Source organism: Rattus norvegicus, chromosome 20, assembly GCF_036323735.1.
Source record: "Rattus norvegicus strain BN/NHsdMcwi chromosome 20, GRCr8, whole genome shotgun sequence".
Taxonomy (NCBI): domain Eukaryota; kingdom Metazoa; phylum Chordata; class Mammalia; order Rodentia; family Muridae; genus Rattus; species Rattus norvegicus.
Window position 1 is genome coordinate 32556426 of NC_086038.1, and position 23043 is coordinate 32579468.

At 42.3% G+C, this 23043-nt stretch overlaps 1 protein-coding gene and 1 long non-coding RNA gene across 10 annotated transcripts in view; one reads left to right on the top strand and one right to left on the bottom strand.

Moving 5' to 3' along the window:
- Window positions 1-23043, bottom strand: part of LOC120098877 (uncharacterized) — a 50600-nt gene that overhangs the window by 12835 nt on the left and 14722 nt on the right. For 4 of the 9 annotated variants that reach the window (XR_005497550.2, XR_010061129.1, XR_010061126.1 and 1 more), the window contains one exon: window positions 20498-22960. The exons of 2 other annotated variants lie outside the window; for them this stretch is intronic. This is a non-coding gene — a long non-coding RNA (uncharacterized LOC120098877). Of the gene's footprint in view, window positions 1-20497; window positions 22961-23043 lie in introns of those variants that run through there. 3 more of the 9 variants (XR_005497551.2, XR_010061131.1, XR_010061128.1) reach the window with 1 other exon arrangement.
- Slc35f1 (solute carrier family 35, member F1) overlaps window positions 16666-23043 on the top strand; it is a 388376-nt gene continuing 381998 nt past the window's right edge. The window contains exon 1 of the mRNA NM_001109338.1: window positions 16666-17374. Within this exon, the coding sequence (NP_001102808.1) occupies window positions 17202-17374 (173 nt within the window). The 5' untranslated portion in view covers window positions 16666-17201. The remainder of the gene's footprint in view (window positions 17375-23043) is intronic.

Below are 23043 nucleotides of genomic sequence, written 5' to 3' on the forward strand. Positions count from 1 at the left end.
ATAGAAAGAGCAATTTGCAAATTCATTTGGAATAACAAAAAACCCAGGATAGTGAAAGCTATACTCAACAATTAAAAGAACTTCTGGGAGCAATCACCATCCCTGACTTCAAGCAGTATTACAGAGAAATAGTCATAAAACTGTATGGTATTGGTACAGAGACAGGCAGATAGATCAGTGGAATAGAATTGAAGACCCAGAAATGAACCCACACACTTATGGTCACTTGATTTTTGACAAAGGAGCCAAAACCATCCAATGGAAAAAAGATAGCATTTTCAGCAAATGGTGCTGGTTCAACTGGAGGTCAACATGTAGAAGAATGCAGATCGATCCATGCTTATCACCCTGTACAAAGCTTAAGTCCAAGTGGATCAAGGACCTCCACACCAAACCACATACACTCAAACTAATAGAAGAAAAAGTGGGGAAGAGTCTCGAACACATGGGCACTGGGGAAAATTTTCTGAACAAAACACCAGTGGCTTATGCTTTAAGGTCAAGAATTGACCAATGAGACCTCATAAAACTGCAAAGTTTCTGTAAGGCAAAAGACACTATCATTAGGAGAAAATGGCAACCAACAGATTGGGAAAGGATCTTTACCAATTTTACATCTGATAGAGGGCTAATATCCAAAATATACAAGGAACTCAAGAAGTTAGACTCCAGAGAGCCAAATAACTCTATTAAAAAATGGGATACAGAGCTAAATAAAACATTCTCAGCCGAGGATTACTGAATGGCCGAAAAAAAAAAACACCTAAAGAAATGTTCAACATCCTTAGTCAGCAGGGAAATGCAAATCAAAACAACCCTGAGATTCCACCTCACACCAGTGAGAATGGCTAAGATCAAAAACTCAGGTGACAGCAGATGCTGGCGAGGATGTGGAGAAAGAGGAACACTCCTCCATTGTTGGTGGGATTGCAGACTGGTAAAAACCATTCTGGAAATCAGTCTGGAGGTTCCTCAGAAAATTGGACATTGAACTGCCTGAGGATCCAGCTATACCTCTCTTGGGCATATACCCAAAAGATGCCTCAACATATAAAAGAGACAAGTGCTCCACTATGTTCATAGCAGCCTTATTTATAATAGCCAGAAACTGGAAAGAACCCAGATGCCCTTCAACAGAGGAATGGATACAGAAAATGTGGTACATCTACACAATGGAGTACTACTCAGCTATCAAAAACAATGAATTCATGAAATTCATAGGCAAATGGAATGAAAATATCATCCTGAGTGAGGATACACAATCACAGAAAAACACACTTAGTATGCACTCATTGATAAGTGGATATTAGCCAAAAAGCTCGAATTACCCAAGATGCAATCCACAGACCACAAGAAGCTCAAGAAGAAGGATGACCAAAATGCGGATGCTCCCACTCCTTCTTAAAGTGGGAAAAATATCCATAGAAGGGGATATGGAACCAAAGTTTAGAATAGAGTCTCAAGGAATGGCCATTCAGAGCCTGCCCCACATGTGGCCCATATATATATATACAGCCACCAAAACTAGATAAAGATTGATGAAGTTAGAAAATGCATGCTGAAAGGGACCGGATGTAGATCTCTCCTGAGAGACACATTCAGAGCATATCCAAAAGAGAAGTCAATGCTAGCAGCAAACCACTGAACTGAGACTAGGACCCCCTTAGGGGGAATTAGAGGAAGGACTGAATAATTGAAGGAGTTTCCAACCCTATAAAAACAACAATGCCAACCAACCAGAGCTTCTAGGGACTAAACCACTACTGAAAGACTATACATGGTCTGACCCAGGGCTCCAACTGCATATGTAGCAGAGAATAGCCTTGTTGGGGCACCGGTGGAAGGGGAAGCCTTTGGTCTAGCCAATGTTTGACTCCAGTGCAGGGGAATATGGGGGGCATTAAGTGGGATGTATGGGGGGAATACCTGAATGGGGGAGGGCGAGGGGAGGGAATGGGAGCTTATGGACTGGAAACTGGGAAGGGGAATAACGTTTGAAATATAAGTAAAGAAACATATCTAATTAAGGAAAAGAAACTTAAAAAATAATTTGGAGTTTTTGCAATGATGTGCAGTTGGAAACTGTTCAAAGTAAGAAAGGAATATAAAAAAGAAAAATAACAAATGTATGATAGTACATATGTCCTTATTATGAAGTTTAGGTAATAAGATATATTAAAAACATAAGAGTAAAATGAATCTTTATTAGCCTACTGTGGGAGTGATGTCATTTCTTATGTATAGACCAATAAAAATGCAGAAGATAGCAGGGTTCACAGGAGCAATTTCTGGTCACATAAAACATCAACGGCATCGGTACTTCCTATGGGAGCTTTTGGCCTTTTCTTCACATTTTTTCTGACTTCAGTGGACAGCATATTGTTCAGGTGATGTCCCCTTGCATGCTGTTTCCATGAGCTCCATCTTTAAATAATGTCCGGGAGATGAAGCCTGGTTCTGGGTAAGCAAAACCCACAGCATAGACCTAATTTTGTACATTCATTACGAAAGTAGGGAGAAGTGCTTTAAAGGTAAAAAGGGTGTAAGAAGGGCTTAGAAATACAAGAGAAATTACTACTGTTTTAAAGAAAGGCTGTTTGCCTATTTAATGTTTACAATACAATATTGAAAGGTATACAGCAGGCGATGACTTATTCCCATTGATTTTCAACAACCCATTGGCTTGTTGAAAGCCATAAGCCAAAAAGGAAAAGAAGAATCATCTACATGGATCTGAAAAGATAAACTTCATTTTTAATTTGCAAGGTGAAAACCAGAGCAAAAACCAAGGTTAGAGGCGATGCAGCTGACGGGCAGGCTTGTAGAAGACTCCACCTTGAGGAGGGCAATGGAGAAGCTGGAGAAAGTTGCAGAAAATGGACACTGTGGAAGAGACATGTGAGATTCTTTTCACCCACCATGTCAGTGGATATTCTAGAGGATCCTGTGACAGAGGGCATCACTGAAATGCCACACGAGTGGAAGACAAGCTACCTTATTATCCTGACTGGACGGATTCCAAGGAAGTTTGCTGGAGACTCACTATAAAATGGGCCACAAGAGCATTTGCTGAAGTGAACTCTGCATTCTAACACCTTTTGCACTTCCTGCAATTTCATTCTTTTGTGTGGAAATGACATAGATTCTACAGCACTATTCTGACTATCTAGGTGTATATGTAAAAGAGGAAGACATATTTCGTTTTCAGCCTGAAGTTTTATGTGTTTGATTTTTTACATAACATCTGAACCTTTAATTGCTTGCATTTGTTGTAAGAACACATTTGAATTACTTCCTGGGAGGGGAGAGAGTGGCCCACCAGTTAAGAGTGTTTATTGCTGTACCAAGACCTGAGTTTGTTTTCTAGCACCCATACCCAGTGCCTCTTATTATACAACCATCTCTTTTTTTAAATAGTTTTTTAAAGGATTTATTTATTGTATGAGTACCCTGTAGCTGTCTTCAGACACACCAGAAGAGGGCATCAGATCCCATTACAGATGGATGTGAGTCGCTATGTGGTTGCTGAGAATTGAACTCAGGACCTCTGGAAGAACAGTCCATGCTCTTAACCACTGAGCCATCTGTCCAGCCCATACAACCATCTCTTATTCTGTAAGATCCCTTTGGCTTCCAAGGGCACCTGTACTTGAACTCACTTTAAACTGGTTAGGTTTCTGGTACTATGCTGAGGAGCAGTGGCAAGAACTTACCTTGTTTCGGACATTTAAACGTGACTTTTACTATAGGTTGATTTATTTGTTTTTTGTAAATCATCTTTCAGATTTGGGAGATACTTTTCTCTTTTAATCTTTTAAAAATATTATTCTTTCTTTCCTTATTTATTTATTTATTTATTTATTTATTTAGTGTGTGTGTGTATGTGCGTGTGTGTGTCTGTGTGCATATGTGTGTGTATATGTATGTGTGTGTATATGTGTGTGTGCATGTGTGTGTCTGTGTTTATACGTGTGTGTGTATATGTATGTGTGTGTGTATGTGTGTGTATATGTGTGTGTGCGTGTGTGTGTGTGCGTGTGTGTGTGTGTGTGTGTGTGTGTGTGCGCGCACACATGCGTGGGCAGCTTGCAGCAGTTGGTTCTCTACTTCTGCCATGGTCCTAAGGCTTGGACTCAGGTCATCAGACTTGATGGAGAGTGCCTTAGCCCACAGAACCATTCTGGAGGTGTAATGCTAAAGCATTTAGTCCTAAAGCATAGCCCTTAATACTATGGCACAGTCTCTCAGATCTAGACATCTAGTGCCTGGCTCTCCCTACTCCTGGATTATTGTCTGGGATTTAGCGATGTTCTGCAATGGCTGGACTGCAATGCCAGTCTATAGCCTGACTGGTGCCTCTGTAATCTCTGTTTATCAGATTTATTGAAAAAAACCCTAAGTTTATTAATTAAATTAACAACTAAGAGGCTACCATATCAATAGGTAGAGGCTAGATATCAATGTTTATGTTGCAGATACCTTAAACCTTTAGGTTAGCATACCAGGTGTCTTAGGATTTCATTGCTGTGAAAAACTTGAGGGCAAGTTTTATAAAGGAAAATGTTTCAGCTTTAAGGCATTTTTTCCATTAGTGATCAGGGTGAGAGGGCCCATTGTGGGTGGTGCCATCCTTGGGTTAGTAGTAGTCCTGGGTTCTATAACAAAGCGAGCTGAGTAAGACAGGGGGAAGCATTCAGTAAGCAGAATCCCCCATGGCCTCTGCATCAGCTCCTCCCTCCTGACCAGCTTGAGTTCCAGTCCTGACTTCCTTTGGTGATGAACAGCAATGTGGAAGTGTGAGCTGAATAAACCCTTTCCTCCCCAACTTGCTTCCTGGTCATGATGTTTTGTGCAGGAATAGAAACCCTGACTAAGACAGCTTACAAATTGACTTTGAAAGCAGAAAATAAGTGTCTTTGGAGTACTCATCCACAACTGAAACATTTATGCCACATATCCCTTTCCCAGACATGCACAGGATACCAGCCAGTCAACATTCCAGAGAGATGGGGGAGGGGCTCATGAGGTCCCACCCCTGCTGCGGAGCTATTCCTAGTCAGTTGCTTCTGTGGAGAGGTGAATTGGCTTTCCTCAGGGGTGTAACTCCTGAGAGGTTGACTATGTTCCAGTGGATGACCCTACACCGGTGGACATTCTGGGAGAACTAATTGGATTCATCTGGACTCAGTGGACGTGTGTGTGTGTGTGTGTGTGTGTGTGTGTGTGTGTGTAAGAGTACATAAAGTTGGGGAAAGGTAAGAATGGTCCCCATAGGCTCACATATTTGAATGTTTAGTCACCAGAGAGTGGCACTATTTAAAAAGATTAAAAGAATTAGGAAGTATGGACTTTCTGGAATACATGTGACCTTGTTGGCAAAAGTGTGTCACTGAAGTTTGGCTCAGAAGTTTCAAAAGCTTATGCCAGGCAAAGTATTTCTCCTCTCCTGCTGCCTGTGTATCTGGATGTAGAACTCTTCTAGGGCACCCTGTCTGCCTGCATGCCACCATGCTCTAAGATGGGGGAGGGTGGTCTTGTAGGACTTGGAGGGAATGGGTCAAGAATAAAAATATCAAAACCACATAATATATATGTATAAAATTCTCAAAAGGTGAATAAAATATTACATTAAATTTTTTAAAAACAGATTTGAAGGTCAGTGACCCCATCCCTCCACTGGGGTCCCTGTCTATCTACTGGTCCAACTTGGGATCCACCCTTTGGGTGGACACCAAACCCTGACACTATTACTGGTGCCATGTTGTGCTTGCAGACAGGAGCGTAGCTTGGCTGTCTTCTAAGAGACTCTACCAGCAGCTGACTGAGACAGATGCGGATACTTTAGCCAATTGTTGGACTCAGGTTAGGGACCCCTGTAGAAGAGTTAGGGGAAGGACCAGAGGAGCTAAAGTGGATTGCAACCCCATAGGGAGACCAACAATCTCAACTAACCCAGACCCCTGGGAGCTCCCAGAGACTAAGCCACCAAGCAGAGAGCATACATGGGCTGACTGTCTCCTCCTGTCCCCCACTTGATATATATGTAGCAGAGGACTGCTTTGTCTGGCCTCAGTGGGAGAGCATGCACCTAATCCTGTAGAAACTTGATGCCCCAGAAAAGGGGGATGCTAGGGGTGGGTATACATGAGATATGGGTGGGGGAAGCATCCTTTCAGAGGTAAAGGGAGAAGGTGGCAGGGAAGGGGGCAACATTTGGATGTAAACAAAACAAAACAACAAAAAACTGAACAACAACAACAACAACAACAACAACAACAATAAAAACAAAACAAAAAAACTAGAGTTGACTTTGAGGGAAATCTTCAGAGATTTGGCCCATTAGTTCTGGTGGATTTTATTGTTGTTGTTTGTGATTTCTCAGTCCAGCTACTAGACCCAAGTTGCACCTCTGAATCTCCATTCCTGCTGCTTCCACCCAGTGAGATCGTTTCAGGGACTGGACACTGTATCTCTGCACTTGGGCTTGCAGATGCCTCGGGACAGAGATGGGGCCTACTGTGCTTCATTGCCTTCTATTTGAGGCAGAGACTCGTTTCTCACTCTGGCCTTGGACTCCTCTTCTCACTGTCACCACTTTCTAAGTGCCAAGAACCCAGGTACAGATAGACTTTTATACCTGGCCCCAAACATCATTTTCTTGCCCTGAGGATTAAACTCAGGGCTTTGCACATGCTAGGCACATTTCCAGCCACAGAACTGTATCCTCAGCCCAAAACACGCTTCATTTTATGTTTCCTTTCCTTAAAGAATCCTTGCCTTATGTCCAAGATCTGAACCATCATTTAGAATTGGTCTGGGGGGAAGTAAATACCAATACTATGTACCCATGTGCCCAGATCAACTATTTAACCAAGAATATTTTTCATGTTAAATTCCTTATATATACTTTATTGATCCACATTGAGTCCTGCAATGAATCTTTTACTATTCCCATTTTTTATAGATGAAGAAGGAATCCTTCCTCAGAAAGTTCTAGAGAGATGCTTACAGTAGACTCACCCAGGAAATAACACTAGAACTGGAACTGAGATTATTTGACTCTTATTTCTAGTATAACATTCTACCTACCTAGCCAAGAGTCAGTGTACAAGTAACAATATTTTTCACTAATATTTTATGAACTATGGTGTTTAGAGGGAGATGCTGACGTTATAAGCAGAAACGATAATTGAATTTTATATGAGAATTTTGTTTCTCTATTCACAGATATCAGGTAATCATTGTATTTAAATAGTGACAGTTCTAGGGTGTACCTCTCGCTACTTATTTTCAGTGCTGAGGATCAAACCAGGACCCTTACAAAGGCTACACAAGTGTTCTTCCCTCAGTCATGCTCCCTAGCCCTCCACAGACAATTTTTCTGTGTACTTATATGTTAAAATGATCTTCATCCATTGAGGTAACTGATTCTGTAGAACCAATTCTTTCACTAAATAAGGGTGTAGGTAGTTATGATCCACAGAACCTAAATATTTTCTTAGCATTTATTAGCTATTAACAGAGACTTACATATATCAATATGACAAAGATACATACCTAGTATACTTTTATGTTTTTAAAATTTATTTATTTGTTTGTTTATGATTTTTAGAGACAAAAATTCTTTGTAACCCTGGCTGTCCTGAAACTCTGTTGACCAGGCTGGCTTTAAACTTATAGAGATCTGCCTGCCTCTGCCTCCCAATTAGAGGGAGTATTGAGATTAAAGGAGTACATCACTACCTCCCATCTATCTACCTTCTATACTTTTAGAAATAGATACTGGCTAGGTAGTGGTGTCAGATACCTTTAATCCTGACACTCAGGAGGCAGAGGCAGGCTACATAGATAAACCCTATCTTGAAAAAAAGAAAAGAAAAAAAAAAGGAATAGATATTTTAAATCTATTAAAGCATAGTTTGACCCTGCAAAACTAGACTTCATCCACAGCTACTAAGGATTAGGACATAGGGATTTATTGAAGTAGATATGGTCATGTTGGAGGAAATGTCACTGGAGCTGGGCTTTGAGTTTTTAAAAGCCCACAATAGGCCCTGTGCCTCTGTTACTGTTGCCTGCAGATCTGGATGTAGAAGTAACTCACAGCTACTCAAGTACCTTGTTTGCTTGTGGGTCACCATGCTCCTTACCATGATGATAATGGACTAGACTAAATTCTTAAACAAATCTCAGTTCTTTCTTTCATGAGAGTTGCCTTGGTCATGATATTTCTTTATAGCAGTAGATTTGTAATCAAGATAGAAATTGGTGCCAGGGACTAGGGTATGGCTGTGACAAGCCTGATATTGTTGGTAGAATATGGACTTTGGGAATTTTGATTAGGAAAGCAGTTGAATGTATAAAGCAGAACTTATGCTATTTTGGCTAAGAATATGACCACTTTTGCTTTAGTCCTGAATATCTGCCTGAGTCTAAACTGAAGAGTTTTGGCTGAAGCTATTTAAAGACAACCTAGTATTTACAGTGTTGTGTGGTTATTTGTGGCCACTCTTAGGCAGATCTATAATGAAAAGGAGCAAGCTGAGCAAGGAAAAATACAAAATGTATAGTTCGAGGAGAAAAGGAGCACCAGGGACTGAAATGGAACTAAGTACAGTGTCCAAGGAGATAAAAAGTTTAAAGAAAAGTCAGAAGATAATGGGAATAAAGGGAGTCGTGAGCTCAAGGTAAGACCCCACCCAACCAAGATTCCAGCTTGTGAAAAGGAATTAAAGAAAAAATTTAGGCAGCATAGGAAATCACCAACAATACAAAGCTGATGCAGATGTAATTGAACAAGGGGACAAGTTCCAGCCCTAGGAAGCAGAACCTGGTAGTTTTGGTCCTGTGGTTCTGGCTTTAGAGTCAAAGAAAGGGGTCATAGATTCTCTCTCTTCAGCTAAGACAAGCTGCTGAGGCCAGGCCTGTATCAGGAATGTTCCTGAATAGAGGTACAGAGAGGTCATTGTGTTGAACTGTGAAGGTGACAGCTGGATTGTTTTGGAGATGGCAGAGTTGTGGGATTCCTGCCAAAATTTGCTGTTCACAGGGAGTGTAACCTTCTAAGAGAGAGAAATGTTTTGCAGTCAACAAAACTGAAATAAGGTGGAGATGGGAAGATTCTTTGACATCAGACATGGAGATGCAGAGTTCGAGTTTTTCCACTTTGTTTTTCAGTCTTGCTTTGGTCCAGTATTTTCTCACTATGCTCCCTCCCTTTTCTAATGGCAATATATATCCTATGCCATTGTATGTTAAAATTATGTGATCTGCTTTCTTAAATTTTGGTTTTACTGGGGGTTACAGTTAAGAGAGAGCCATGAGTCTCAGAAGAGACTTTAAGCTTTAAAATTTTAAATAATGTTAATACTGTGATAGACTACACAGCACCTTTTGATTGAGTGCATCTTTAAATTATGATATGGCTACAACACAAGGAGGGAAAATACACCCTAGAAAAAGCAAGAAAGTCATCTTCTTGCAACAAATCCAAAAGAAGATAACCACACAAACATAATTCCACATCTAACAACAAAAATAACAGGAAACAGCAGTCATTGGTCCTTAATATCTCTCAAAATTAATGAACTCAATTTCCCAATAAAAAGACATAGACTAACAGACTTGATACATAAAGAAGACATAGCACTTTGCTGCATACAGGAACACACCTCAGTGACAAAGACAGACACTACCTCAGAGTAAAAGGCTGGAAAACAATTTTTCAAGCAAATGGTTCCGAGAAGCAAGCGGAAGTAGCCATTCTAATATCGACTTTCAACCAAATGTTATCAAAAAAGATAAGGAAGGACACTTCATGTTCATTAGAGGAAAATTCCACCAAGATGAACTCTCAATCTGGAATATTTATTCTCCAAATGCAAGGGCACCAATATCCATAAAAGAAATCTTACCAAAGCTCAAAGCACGCATTGCACCTTACACAATAATAGTGGGAGATTTCAACAGCCCACTCTCATCAATGGACAGATCATGGAAACAGAAACTAAACAGAGTTTTGTGAAACTAAGAGAAGTTTTAAACCAAATGGATTTAACAGATATCTATAGAACATTTTATTCTAAAACAAAAGAATACACATTCTTCTCAGCACCACGTGGTACCTTCTCCAAAATTGACCATATAATCTGTCACAAAACAGGCTTCAATAGATATAAGAAGATTGAAATAATGCCATGCATCCTATCAGATCACCATGGACTAAGGATGGTCTTCAATAACAACAAAAATGACAGAAAGTCAACATACATAAGGAGGCTAAACAATGCTTTACCTAATGATAACTTGGTCAAGGAAGAAATGGAAGAAATTAAAGATGTTTTTAGAATTTAATGAAAATGAAGGCACAACATACCGAAACTCATGGGACAGAATAAAGCATTGCTAAGAGGAAAACTCATAGCTCTGAGTGCTTCCAAAAAGAAACTGGAGAGAGAATACACTAGCAGCCTGACAGCACACCTGAAAGCTCTAGAACAAAAAGAAACAAATTCACCCAAGAGGAGGAGACAGCAGGAAATAATCAAACTCGGGGCTGAAATCAACCAAGTAGAAACAAAAAGGACTATACAAAGATTCAACAAAACCAGGAGGTGGTTCTTTGAGAAAATCAACAAGATAGATTACCCCTTAGCCAGACTAACCAGAGGGCACAGAGAGTGTATCCAAATTAACAAAATCAGAAATGAAAAGGGAGACATAACAACAGAATCTGAGGAAATTCAAACAATCATCAGATCCTACTACAAAAACTTATATTCAACAAAACTGGAAAGTCTGGAGGAAATAGACAATTTTCTAGATGGATACCAGCAATCAAAGTTAAATCAGGATCAGATAAACCATCTAAACAGTTCTATAGCTCTTAAAGAAACAGAAGCAGTCACTAAAAAAAAAAGTCCCAACCAAAAAAGCACATGACCAGATAGGTTTAGTGCAGAATTATATCAGATCTAGAAGACCTTATACCAATACACTCTAAACTGTTCCAAAAAATAGAAACAGAAGGAGCACTACCCAATTCCTTCTATGATGCCACAATTACACTTACACCTAAACCACACAAAGACCCAACAAAGAAAGAGATCGTCAGACCAATTTCCTTTATGGGTATGAAATCCAAAATACTCAATAAAATCCTCGCAAACAAAACCGAAGAACACATCAAAATGATCGTCCATCATGACCAAGTAGGCTTCATGCCAGGGACGCAGGGATGGTTCAATATACAGAAATCCATGAACATAATCCACTATACAAACGAATTCAAGGAAAAAAACCACATGATCATCTCATTAGATGCTGAGAAAGCATTTGACAAGATTCAGTACCCCTTCATGGTAAAAGTCTTGGAAAGATCAGCAATTCAAGGCCCGTACCAAAACATAGTAAAAGCAATATACAGCAAACTAGTAGCCATCATCAATTTAAATGGAGAGAAACTTGAAGCAATCCCACTAAAATCAGGGACTAGACAAGGCTGTTCACCCTCTCTTTACCTATTAAATATAGTACTCAAAGTCCTGGCCAGAGCAATCAGACAATGAAAAGAGGTCAAAGAGATACAAATTGGAAAGGAAGAAGTCAAAATATCACTATTTGCAGATGATATGATAGTATACTTAAGTGACCCCAAAAATTTCACCAGAGAACTCTTACAGCTGGTAAACAACGTCAGCAAAGTGGCTGGACATAAAATTAGCTCAAACAAATCAATAGCCTTCCTCTACTCAAAGGATAAAAAGGCTGAGAAAGAAATTAGGGAAATGACAGCCTTCACACTAGTCATATAACATAACTCGGTCTAACTCTAGCCAAGCAAGTGAAAGATCTGTATGACAGGAACTTCAAGTCTCTGAAGAAAGAAACTGAAGAAGATCTCAGAAGATGGAAAGACCTCCCATGCTCATGGGTTGGCAGGATTAATATTGTATAAATGGCCATCTTGCCAAAAGCAACCTATAGATTCAATGCAACCCCTATCGAAATTCCAACTTAATTCTTCATAGAGTTAGAAAGAGTGTTTTGCAAATTCATTTGGAATAACAGAAAACCCAGGATAGCGAAAACTAATCTCAACCATAAAAGAACTTCTGGGGGAATAACCATCCCTGACCTCAAGCAGTATTACAGAGCAATACTGATAAAAACTGTATGATATTTGTACAGAGACAGGCAGGTAGATCAATGGAATAAAATTGAAGACTCAGAAATGAACTCATACACCTATGATCACTTGATCTTTGACAAAGGAGATAAAACCATCCAGTGGAAAAAAGATAGCATTTTTAATAATGCTGGTTCACCTGGAGGTCAGCATGAAGAAGAATGCAAATTGATCCATTCTTATCACCCTCTACAAAGCTCAAGTCCAAGTGGATTGAGGACCTCTACATAGAACCAGATACACACAAAGTAATAGAAGAAAAAATGGGGAAGAACTTGGAACACATGGGCACTGGGAAAATTTCATGAACAGAACACCAATGGCTTATGCTCTAAGATCAAGAATCGACAAAAGGGACCTCATAAAATTGTAAAGCTTCTGTAAGGCAAAGGACACTGTCATTAGGACAAAATGGCAACCAACAGATTGGGAAAAGATCCAACAAAGGGCTGATATCCAATATATACAAAGAACTCAAGAAGTTAGACTCCAAAGAATGAAACAACCCTATTTAAAAATGAGGTATAGAGCTAAACAAAGAATTCTCAGCTGAGAATTTTCAAATTGTCAAGAAGCACCTAAAGAAATGTTCAACATCCTTAGTCATCAGACAAATGCAAATCAAAACAACCCTGAAATTCCACCTCACACCAGTCAGAATTGCTAAGATCAAAAACTTAGGTGACATCAGAATCTGGTGAGAATGTGGAGAAAGAGGAACACTCCTCCATTGTTGGTGGGATTGCAAGCTGCTAGAGCCATTCTGAAAATCAGTCTGGAGGTTCTGGGCATATACCTAAAAGATACTCCAACATATAACAAGGACACATGCTCCACTATGTTCATAGCAGCCTTATTTATAATAGCCAGAAGCTGGAAAGAACCCACATGCCCTTCAACAGAGGAATGGATACAGAAAATGTGGTACATCTACACAGTGGAGTACTACTCAGCTATTAAAAACAATGACTTCATGCAATTCATAGGCAAATGGATGGAACTAGAAAATATCATCCTGTGTGAGGTAACCCAGTCACACACAAAAAGCAAAAAAACAAAACAAACAAACAAAAAAACCCCAAAACAACCCACACATGGTATTCACTCACTGATAAGTAGATATTAACCCAAAAGCTCGAATTACCCAAGATAAAATCCACCGACTACATGAAGCTTGACCAAAGAAGAATGACCAAAGTGCGGATGCTTCAGTCCTTAGAAGGAGGGACAGGAACGTTCATAGAAGGAGATATGGAAACAAAGTTTGGAGCAGATATTGAAGGAATGGCCATTCAAAGTCTGCCCTACCTGGGGATCCATCTTATATACATACAGACACCAAACCCAGACAATATTGCTGATGCCAAAAAGTACCTGCTGACAGGTACCTGATATAGCTGTCTCCTGATATATCTGCCAGAGCATGACAAATACAGAAGCGGACACTCACAGTCAACCATTGAACTGAGGACAGGGTCCCCATTGGAGGAGTTAGAGAAAGGATTGAAGGAGCTGAAGGGGCTTACAACCCCATAAGAAGAACAATAGCAACCAACCAGAGCTCCCAGGGACTAAACCACCATCCAGCGAGTATGCATAGACAGACCTATGGCTCCAGCTGCATATGTAGCAGAGGATGGCCTTGTTGGGCACACAGTGGGCGGAGAAGCCCTTGGTCCTGCCAACCCTTGATCCCCCAGTGTAGGGGAATGTCAGGGCGGGGAGGCAGGAAGGGGTGGGTGGATGGATGGCGGAACACCCTCGTAGAAGAAGGGGGAGGGCATGGAATAGGAGGTTTATGGACAGGAAACCAGGAAAGGGGGTAACATTTGAAATGTAAATAAGGAAAACATCCAATAAAAATGAGGATAAAAGTGTAGTTGAGCTAATAGTCAATTTCTGCTTCCTTCAGGTATTCAACAGAGTGTCTTCAGAGCTCTGGTCGGATGATGTACAGGAGGAACAACTCCTGAATGGACATTTTCCCGTAGCCTGTGGACACTGACTGGCATGTAGTAAGCTGTAAGGCAATGGCTGTAGCTGTGGACCCATATGCCAGCACTAAGAGTCAGGTTTTGTCTTCACCCCTACCCCATTTTGATAAAAAGGCTTGGAGAATAGATTGAGACAGAGATATGCAGTGCTTGCGTAGCAGGGAAGAAGGAAGACAAGTTTTCTCTCTGTTTTCAGTTTCATCTCATGTCAGACTTACTGCTGTGATATTTGCATCTTTGGCGTGTGTTTTCCCAAGTACCCTTCCATGGTACTTAGCTATTTCCCAGCGGAATGTGGAACAGAGACTCTAAGAGGTTCTACTCACATGAGATAATCCATGGTTTTTCCTCACCAGCAGGATTAGCGTTTATACCTTGAACTAGATAGGGTTACTATTTCTATGATGAAACACTCTTACTAAAAACAAGTTACAGAGGAAAGGGTTTATTTGGCTTACATTTGCACATCACAATCCATCACTGAAGGAAGCCAGGGCAACGGTTTGAACAGGGCAGGAGCCTGGAAGCAGGAGCCGATGCAGAAGTCATGGAGGAGTGATACGTACTGGCTTTATCTTCATGGCTTGCTCAGATGTTGTTTTGTAAAACTCAGGACCACCAGACAATGAGTAGCATAAGCACAATGGGTCAATCCCTCCCCTATCAACCACTAAGACAATGCCCTACAGGCTTTCATGCCCAATGTTATGGGGTATTTTCTTAATTGAGAGTCCCTCCTTTTGGATACTTCCTGTGTTGAGTTGACATAAACTAGCCAGCGCCACCCTTATCTTATTTTCTCATCTTTGTTTTCTCCCTTCTTGACTCACTGGAGACTTAGAACATTTGGATTTCATAGTTTCTTGAAAGAAATGATCAGATACAGATGCAGGCTTGGGAGTGCAGTCACAGGAGTGAGTAGTGAGATGCCAAAAGCGTTCAAAGGAATAGAGTCAAACATGAGCAAGAGGGCACTGAAGCAACCAGCCATTCAAGGAGGACACTTTGAAATGGCTGTAAATGCTGTTCTAATAGAGATATTCCCGCTGTGGTTTGCTGCCAGCCTCAGTTGAAGTGAATTTACTTACGTCTGCTATATTTGGTCATTCCCCAAGGGCAAATTCATTGCAATCTATTGGAATTTTAATGTTCACAAGGTTCCAAGCCTTGTTCTTGTTTGTAGTAATTCTTCCACCTGTCCTGGAAATCTGGGGTGAATATTCTAGAATGAAAAGTCACCGAGAAACGTATGGGGTGATGTTCTAATTATAAAATGGAAAATGTTCCATGTTGGGCAGAATTGTGAAGAAAGGGACCCTAGGGACAGTTCAGGTAGAAACTGGGTTTGACAGATGCTTAAATATAGACTGGGAGGTTTTGTACACGTCTTTCTATCCAATCCTTTTCTTTTTGAATGATGAGGACCCCTAATATGATAAAGGGAGTGGCTTCTTTTTGTCTCACCCACTGCCCTCTTTTCCTTCCTTTGAGAATATATAGTCTACTTTTGAATGTTATTTGTGCCTGGACATCCTACACAGCAGTTTTAATCTGCTAGTCTTTAGAGCGTTTGGATTCAGTGGCAGTATCAATGCACTTTTGTGGGAACAAATATACATGTTAAACTTACTCAGCGGGATCAATTCCCTATTCTACAGTGACGTGAACATAAAAAAAAAAATCTCAAATGCATATCATTCTCTTTGCAAGATTCTTGCCCAGGCAATCTAGATTAAGGGACATTTGAAAAAAAATTTCCAGAGTCAATTACTGATTGAAATGCAGGTCGATAGGTATAAGGAATGCTCAGGATAAGGTCCATTCGGTAGAAAGTGGGCTATGATTTCAGGAGCTAACAAAGCTATTCCTTTGACAGCTGGAGAACCTTGAAGGCCCCTTTGATGGGTAGTTTACTTCATTTGACTCTTAGGGTGCCCCTGGGAGACTCAGGAGTAGCCTTGTCCTAGAATTTAAGAAACTGCCTCGGATTTCTGTTATTTTCAGAAGTGCCCTTGGAGTTCGCAGGCTTTCCTTTCAATGGTGTTCCGTCGTCGTCGCTTAAATGGAGTTGTTCTGGGGGTGACTTGGTTTGCTTTTCTCAATTCCCAGCATGCATTTTTGGCTAGAAACTGTTTTCTTCCCCTTTCCTCCAGGTCCATTCTGGATAAGCATAGTTGTGATGTTTAGGGTGCTCAATTTGTAACCTGTACGAACAAAAACTGTCTCTGGGTTGTGCCGCTGTCCCGGGCCCGTGGTGCTGGATTCTGCCGAGCCTCCGCAGAAGCAAGAGGAAGCCTCCCCAATTTCACCGGGAGGATGTATCCATTACTACACTTAGAAGAGAAAACTACCCACTGCCAGTCACAGCCTCCTAGACCTGGGGACTCTCTGGATGCCAGGAGGAGGAGGGTTGGGGACACCAAAGCACCTCCGGAGCGCCCTCTGGCGGGAGCAGAGCGCTCATCCCACCCCCACCCCCCTCTGCCCGCGCGGCGCCCCCGCCCGGCGCTCCAGGTTCACTCTCGGATTCTCACTCTGTGAGACACAGACGGCAGCTTTCTAAGCGAACCCGGCGCCAGCTGAAGCGGCGCCACCGCAACTGCCACCAGCAGGACAAGCCCTAGGCACTGGGAGCGAAGACGAAACCCGGCAGCCCCGATCCTCTCTCTCCACGGTCCTCGCAGTGGACCTGGCACCTCCAGGTCCCGCCGACCCCTTTTGCAGCCACTTGGCCGGGTGTGCCAGGACTTGGGTTGCAGCTCCAGAAGAGCCCGGGCGGGAAGCGGCAGCGACCCGGGAGCGAGGGTGTGCAGCCAGGACTAGGTAGCAACCCGAGAGCACTGAGCTGGGAAGAGGTGGCCGGAGCCCGCGGGTGTCTCCCTGCTTCGTCGCTTCGCAAGCGGCACCGCCTCCCGGGCCGGGGCCGCTCGGCCGGGTCCTCTGCGTGTTCCCGGGCCCGGAGCCCGCGCACTATGTGCGGGGCAGCGTTCTGATAGCCACCCACCTCTGCCTCCGCCGCGATGATCCCTCCCGAGCCTCCGCAGCCCCAGCTGCAGCCACCGCCACCACCGGCCCCGCCGAACCATGTGGTGACCACCATCGAGAACCTGCCAGCTGAGGGCAGCGGCTGCGTGAGCCTGTCCACCTCCTCCCGGGCTGGCATGCGCCAGAGGATCCGCAAAGTGCTGAACAGGTGAGCACAGACTCCCAGTGGGGACACCAGGGACGGGCACTGCAGGCACCCAGCCCAAGGCCCCCTTTCTCCCTATCCGACGTGTCCCAGAGGTCCTTTGGGACTGGGTCCTGGCCAGGGAAGAGAGCCAGGGCAAGCTTTCCCTGCGCTCTCAGAGAGGCCGCGACAGCTTTGTCCTGACGCTGGGATCCCCCGTGTGGTGGGGCTGCTGGCAGGTCCGGGGAGCGAGTTGGGGAGAGGCGGGGTTGTTCTACCTGCAGCTGCCCTGTATGTGTCCACACTCACGCCTCTCATCCTCACATTGTATCACTTCCCCTTTGCACTCTTATCCCAGCTTTGCGCTCTGGGGACACCCACCCTCCTCCCCCCCGCCCCCGCCATGGTCTGGGCGGAGGCGGGAAGGCCCCAGGCTGCGGTGATGGCGTGGAAGTCGCCAACCACATGCTGTCTTTCGCTCCGCCCTGGTGGCACTGACACCCCCACCCCCCAGAGTCATAGGGTAAGGATACCCCCATCTCCCAGACAGAAGGGAAACCACTTCTGCCTGACATTCCGGTCACTGTGCAGACTCTTGATGGCTTTGGAGCAAGGAAAAGAGGCTAGAGGCCTGGACCAGACCTGAACAAAGTGCAAAACGTTGCGCGAAGGGTGTGGGAATCAGGTGCCTAGTTATCCTGCTCCGACTGCCTTGGCCTCCTTATCAAGGACAGACATGTTTTAGGACGAGGGTCCTGTTGACAAGAAAGTAGGATCTTCTACAGTACTTGTTCAGCTGTGATGTGAAAGGGACTCTTGGTACTAACTTAAATGATTGACGAGCTACAGCCAGTTGTGCGAGTGCGTGCTTTTCAATGATTCGGTAGGGTAACCCTTCCGATCACATTATTCAGACAGGTCTCTGTGTGGTACCCTGGTAACAGAGATTCCCTGATCACTCACATGGAGCTGCTTGGGTCATAAAGCTCTACTGAGAGCACAAATACATGTAAAGAAACGACTTGAAAATATTTTTTATTTGGGGGGGAGTGGTTGCATACTATTCAAAAATTGCTTGTTAAAATCTAATGATCACAATAACTTATTTATAGACATTTCTGTCTAATACCAAACAAGAATTTCACTCTTCGGTGAGACCTAAATTGGTAACAGAAACTCCAGTTTTACCTTGTCATTCGTGGCTTTGGCTAACACATCCCCAACTATCACACTTAAAACATGATTTAAAAGCAATGAAAAACAGAAGAAATAGAGAATAGTATGTGTGTACCCTGTGAAAATCTGCCGTTTGAAAATCGCCAATATTTTAAACAGAATACAGCCTTAATTATTAAATTATTTTTTTCATCAAAGTAGAAAACACTGATGCTATCGTTCATTTGTTATTTTTGAGGTCGTAGTGGTCGTTCTGCTCATACAATGAATCTTAATGCCAAGAATGATTAGTCCACAGAGGTAGGCTGGGTTTGAAGGGACTTGGGCAGTTGTCACTCTACCTAGCCACAGGGCTTGTAGCAGAGACATTTGTCTTCTCTGTCTTAGGCTACTCATTTGCAGAGTGTGGTTAGTGGCACCCGTCTGAACTCTCCATCATATCATGATTTTGAGAATTAGGTAAAACTGAAGAAAAAAAAAACACTGTGAAAATGGAAAGTTCTAAATATCTTTTGTTCAGCCCAGTTTTGTTGTCCAAGACAAGTTCAAGGACCACACGGGTAAAGAAAGCACCCGTGGCTTTCATGGGTAGAACCTTGCATTTTACTGAGCCCTATGTGAGCCCTCTGTGGCTCGAGTGGCATTATTTCCTATGTACAGGGGGGGGAAACTGAGACTTAGGTGGGGTTAATGGCATTTTTATCTCAAAAAAATATGGGACGGGACCCTAAGATTATAACATTTAGACTTAAACAAAACAAAAGAAAAAAGTCAATTCTTGTGTGTCTCTCAAACTCTTCAAAAATTTCAAGATCATTTTTATATTATAATAACTTTCTTTATCCTTGAAAAGGTAAGGACACATTGTTCTTGTGAGACTGGCACCTTTGAGGAGCCTGCAAACCTTTTAAAATTGCGAGGGAATAATTTTGTTTGCATAATGGACTTGGCTTTTGTGTCAGTGTTGTTTCAACGAGATTAGTAGCAACCAGGCTCCCCCTATAGATGGACTGTGACTGGCAGGAGCTGCCAGTGCTTAGATGTGGCTCTGCTTGTTGAACCATCAAGGGATGTAATGGCTATGATGTCAAGTCACTGGGACCTAGTCATGAGCAGTTCCTGTATTTAGTAACTTCTCAAGATCTCATATTTTCTTCCTTTCCCTTCTCTCTCCCTAATACTCCCGCTCCCTTCACCCATGCTGCCTTATTGACACGATGTTGTCAGCTGTTCCTTTTCATCTATCCCTGACATGGAGCAACTTCACTCCTAAAAGAGATTCATTCCAAATCCTTAAGCTCCAGGCAATGCAAAGTAAAAAAAAAAAAAAAAAAACCCAAACCTGTCTAATATTCGACATTAGTACATAGAACTGGCAGAATTCTGTTACTGGGAGCTGTAGAGAGGCCCCTTTGTTTCCTGACTAGGGGGGCGCTCTAACCATCTCCTTGGGAATATTGCTGAGAGACAGGTTGTGGAAATGGGGCGGGGACTCTCACACTGTAGATAGGCAAGCCTAGTAAACTGCCTATTCTTGGTCAGAGTTATCTGTCAACCAGAGGAGGGGATGCAAACACATCAGTCGTCTGGCTATCCCCTGTCCTCCCAGGGACAGTTAGAGAGAGTTACAATACCAATTGATACTTAACTAATGGTACTCAGAATTAAAATAGAATGGGAACAGTACATGAACATCCATCTTGCAGAATTGTGCATCAATTTCTTTCCTTAGTGGAGCACCATCTATTGACTTTAAACAGGCTCAGGGCTACATGGCTGCATTTTATCTATGAGAATTAGGACATCCCACGGATGGTCTCATCTCCTTCTGAATAACAATTAGAACACCACACTATACAAGACTTTAATGAAAGGGGAGATGCTGGATCATTGTTGTTTTTTCTTGCTAACTAGCTAATAGTATATTTCATATTCCTTTTCTATTCAAATTATTTTGGAGAGAGGGTGTAAGAAGTAGAAGATGTTTTATTTCCTGGAGTAATGACAACTTCTTGATTTTAAAGATGCAAAATTATGCGTTGATGTAGATCACAAAGGAACATGATGAACTGTTTTTCACTTACTTTTCGTTTTTATAGAACAATAGAATTTGTGATCCTGCCACAGACAAACAAGATACAAAACAATAACAATATAAAAGGCACTTCAAGGACAACAGTTGGTAACCCTTTCACAGAAACTGCTGACCACGTAGCTTTCTTTGAAACACATTTGATTAGGCACTAGCTATATATTAAATTGCCAAAGACTTTCTTCTGAAATGAATACTTAATAAAATATCCCATTGAATGAATGTTCTATGCATGCAAGCTTTTATAGACCTTTTCCTACTTTGACATCAAGAATTCCTAGTTTTGGGTGCATTTTCTTTTAAATAACACAGTTGCTGGGCTGTGTGGGCATAATAAAACTTTATGTAACTTTTCAGTCTTGTAGTAGAGGTGTTTAGTTATTAGATGAAAGTATTGGTGTCTTGGACTGTCTTAGTTTGGTTTTACCGCTGTGAACAGATATCATGACCAAGGCAACTCTTATAAGGACATCATTTAACCGGGGCTGGCATTCAGCCCATTATCATCAAGATGGGAGCATGATAGTGTCCAGGCATGGACTAGGAGCAGCTGAGAGTTCTACATCTTCATTCGAACACTGCTAGAAGACTGGCTCCCATGGGGTTAGGAGGAGGGCCTCATTGCCCACCCCTACAGTGACAGACTTCCTCCAGCAAGGACACTTCTACTTCAACAAGGCCACATCTCCTTATAGTGCCACTCCCTGGGTCAAGCATATTCAAACTACCACATGGACCATCCATTCATTTGGAACTGGTTTCAGCTTAGATTTATTTTACTAATTTTCAAGCTTTGGATGCTTTTGAAACTTGTGAACCAAAGAAGATCAGGGTAGAAGAATGGTAGCAATCCTGTATTAATTTGCTACGATCCATGCCTCTGGGGAAACACACAGTACTCTATCTGTTGATTAGGTCATCTGTTTCTCATTCATTGATTCATTTATCCCGTCAGTGCCTCATTTAATGAGTACTTATTTGGTCCCACTATAAATGGGACTTTGATAGAGTCAGTGGTAGTGATAGAAGACAGTTAAAAATAAAAACAGGAGACAAACATACATCACTTCTCAAGAATAGATTTTAAATATATTTAGTTATTTTTAAAAATTTTATGTGTATGTGTGGTGGTTTGAATAGGTGTGGCCCCCATAAACTCCTGTGCTTGAATGCTTGGCTCATGGGGGGTGTCACTATTAGGAGCTGTAGCCTTGTTGGGAGGAAATATGTCATTGTGGCAATGGGTTTTGAAGTATCATATACTCAAGCTATGTCCAGTGTGGCACACAATCTCTCACTGTTGCCTGCAGATCAAGATGCAGAACTCTCAGCTCCCTCTCCAGCACTATGCCTGGATCCTGCCATATTTTCCACTCTGTCCATAATGGACTAAACCTCTGAAACTGTAAGCCAGCCCCGATTAAATGTTTTTCTTATAGGAGTTGCTTAGGTCATGGTGTCTTTTCACAGCAGTAACACCCTAACTAAGACAGTATGAGCTGTCTGTCTGTCTGCATGTATGTATGTGTACGACTTGCATTTCCATTGATGCTGGAAGAGGGTGCTGGAATCCCCTGGAACTGGAGTGTTATGAGTTACCAAGTGGGTGCTGGGAATCAAATCAGGGTCTTTTTCAAGAACAGTAACTGCTCTTAGCCATTGAACAATCTGTCTGGCCCCTCAAAAGTAGATTTTTAAGACAGTCAAGCAAAGAGTTCCCTCCAGTTAGTCTTTTGGCCCTTATGGGAAGCTGCTCCAGAAGACCGCCCACACATCACTTGGGGTGCACACAGTCTCAGGCTACAGATCTTTCTTCTTTCTGTATATATAATAGCATAGAATGAGAACCAGCCATTAGTGATCATGTGACTTCAGAGTATTAGGAAGTGAGGAACCAGTTTGAATTCCGTTCTGCTGTTGAGTGGATCCATCAAGGGCATTTCTATACACTTCAGGAAAATGGAGTTTTCCAGCTGGGTGTGGGGGCGCACACCTGTAAATCTATCTCTGAGGAGATGGGGGCAGGAGACTCCTGAATCTAAGGCTACTCTGGGCTGTACAGTGACTTCTAAGTTATGCAGTCCTTGGCTATGTAGCTAGACCTGGTCTAGAACTAAAAATAAACAAGAGGACAACAAATAAACAAAATCAAACAAAACCCCCACACTCCAGACAATAGCTAGAGTTTTCTGAAAATATTAATGGGCAGACAGTGCCTAGGCAACTCTTCTTTGACAAGACATATGTTTGTGTGTTGCAGACAGGAGAGAGTTCAGATATGACCAGACCACACAGATCAGTGGGTGGAAAGACTGGATACTTTGGTCCGTAGCATGCTGTAACTGAATGAGAGTATTTGAGTTAAAATCAGCATTCATTGGGACAGTGGCTCCAGTTCTTATGTTCTGTACTACAAAACCTATTC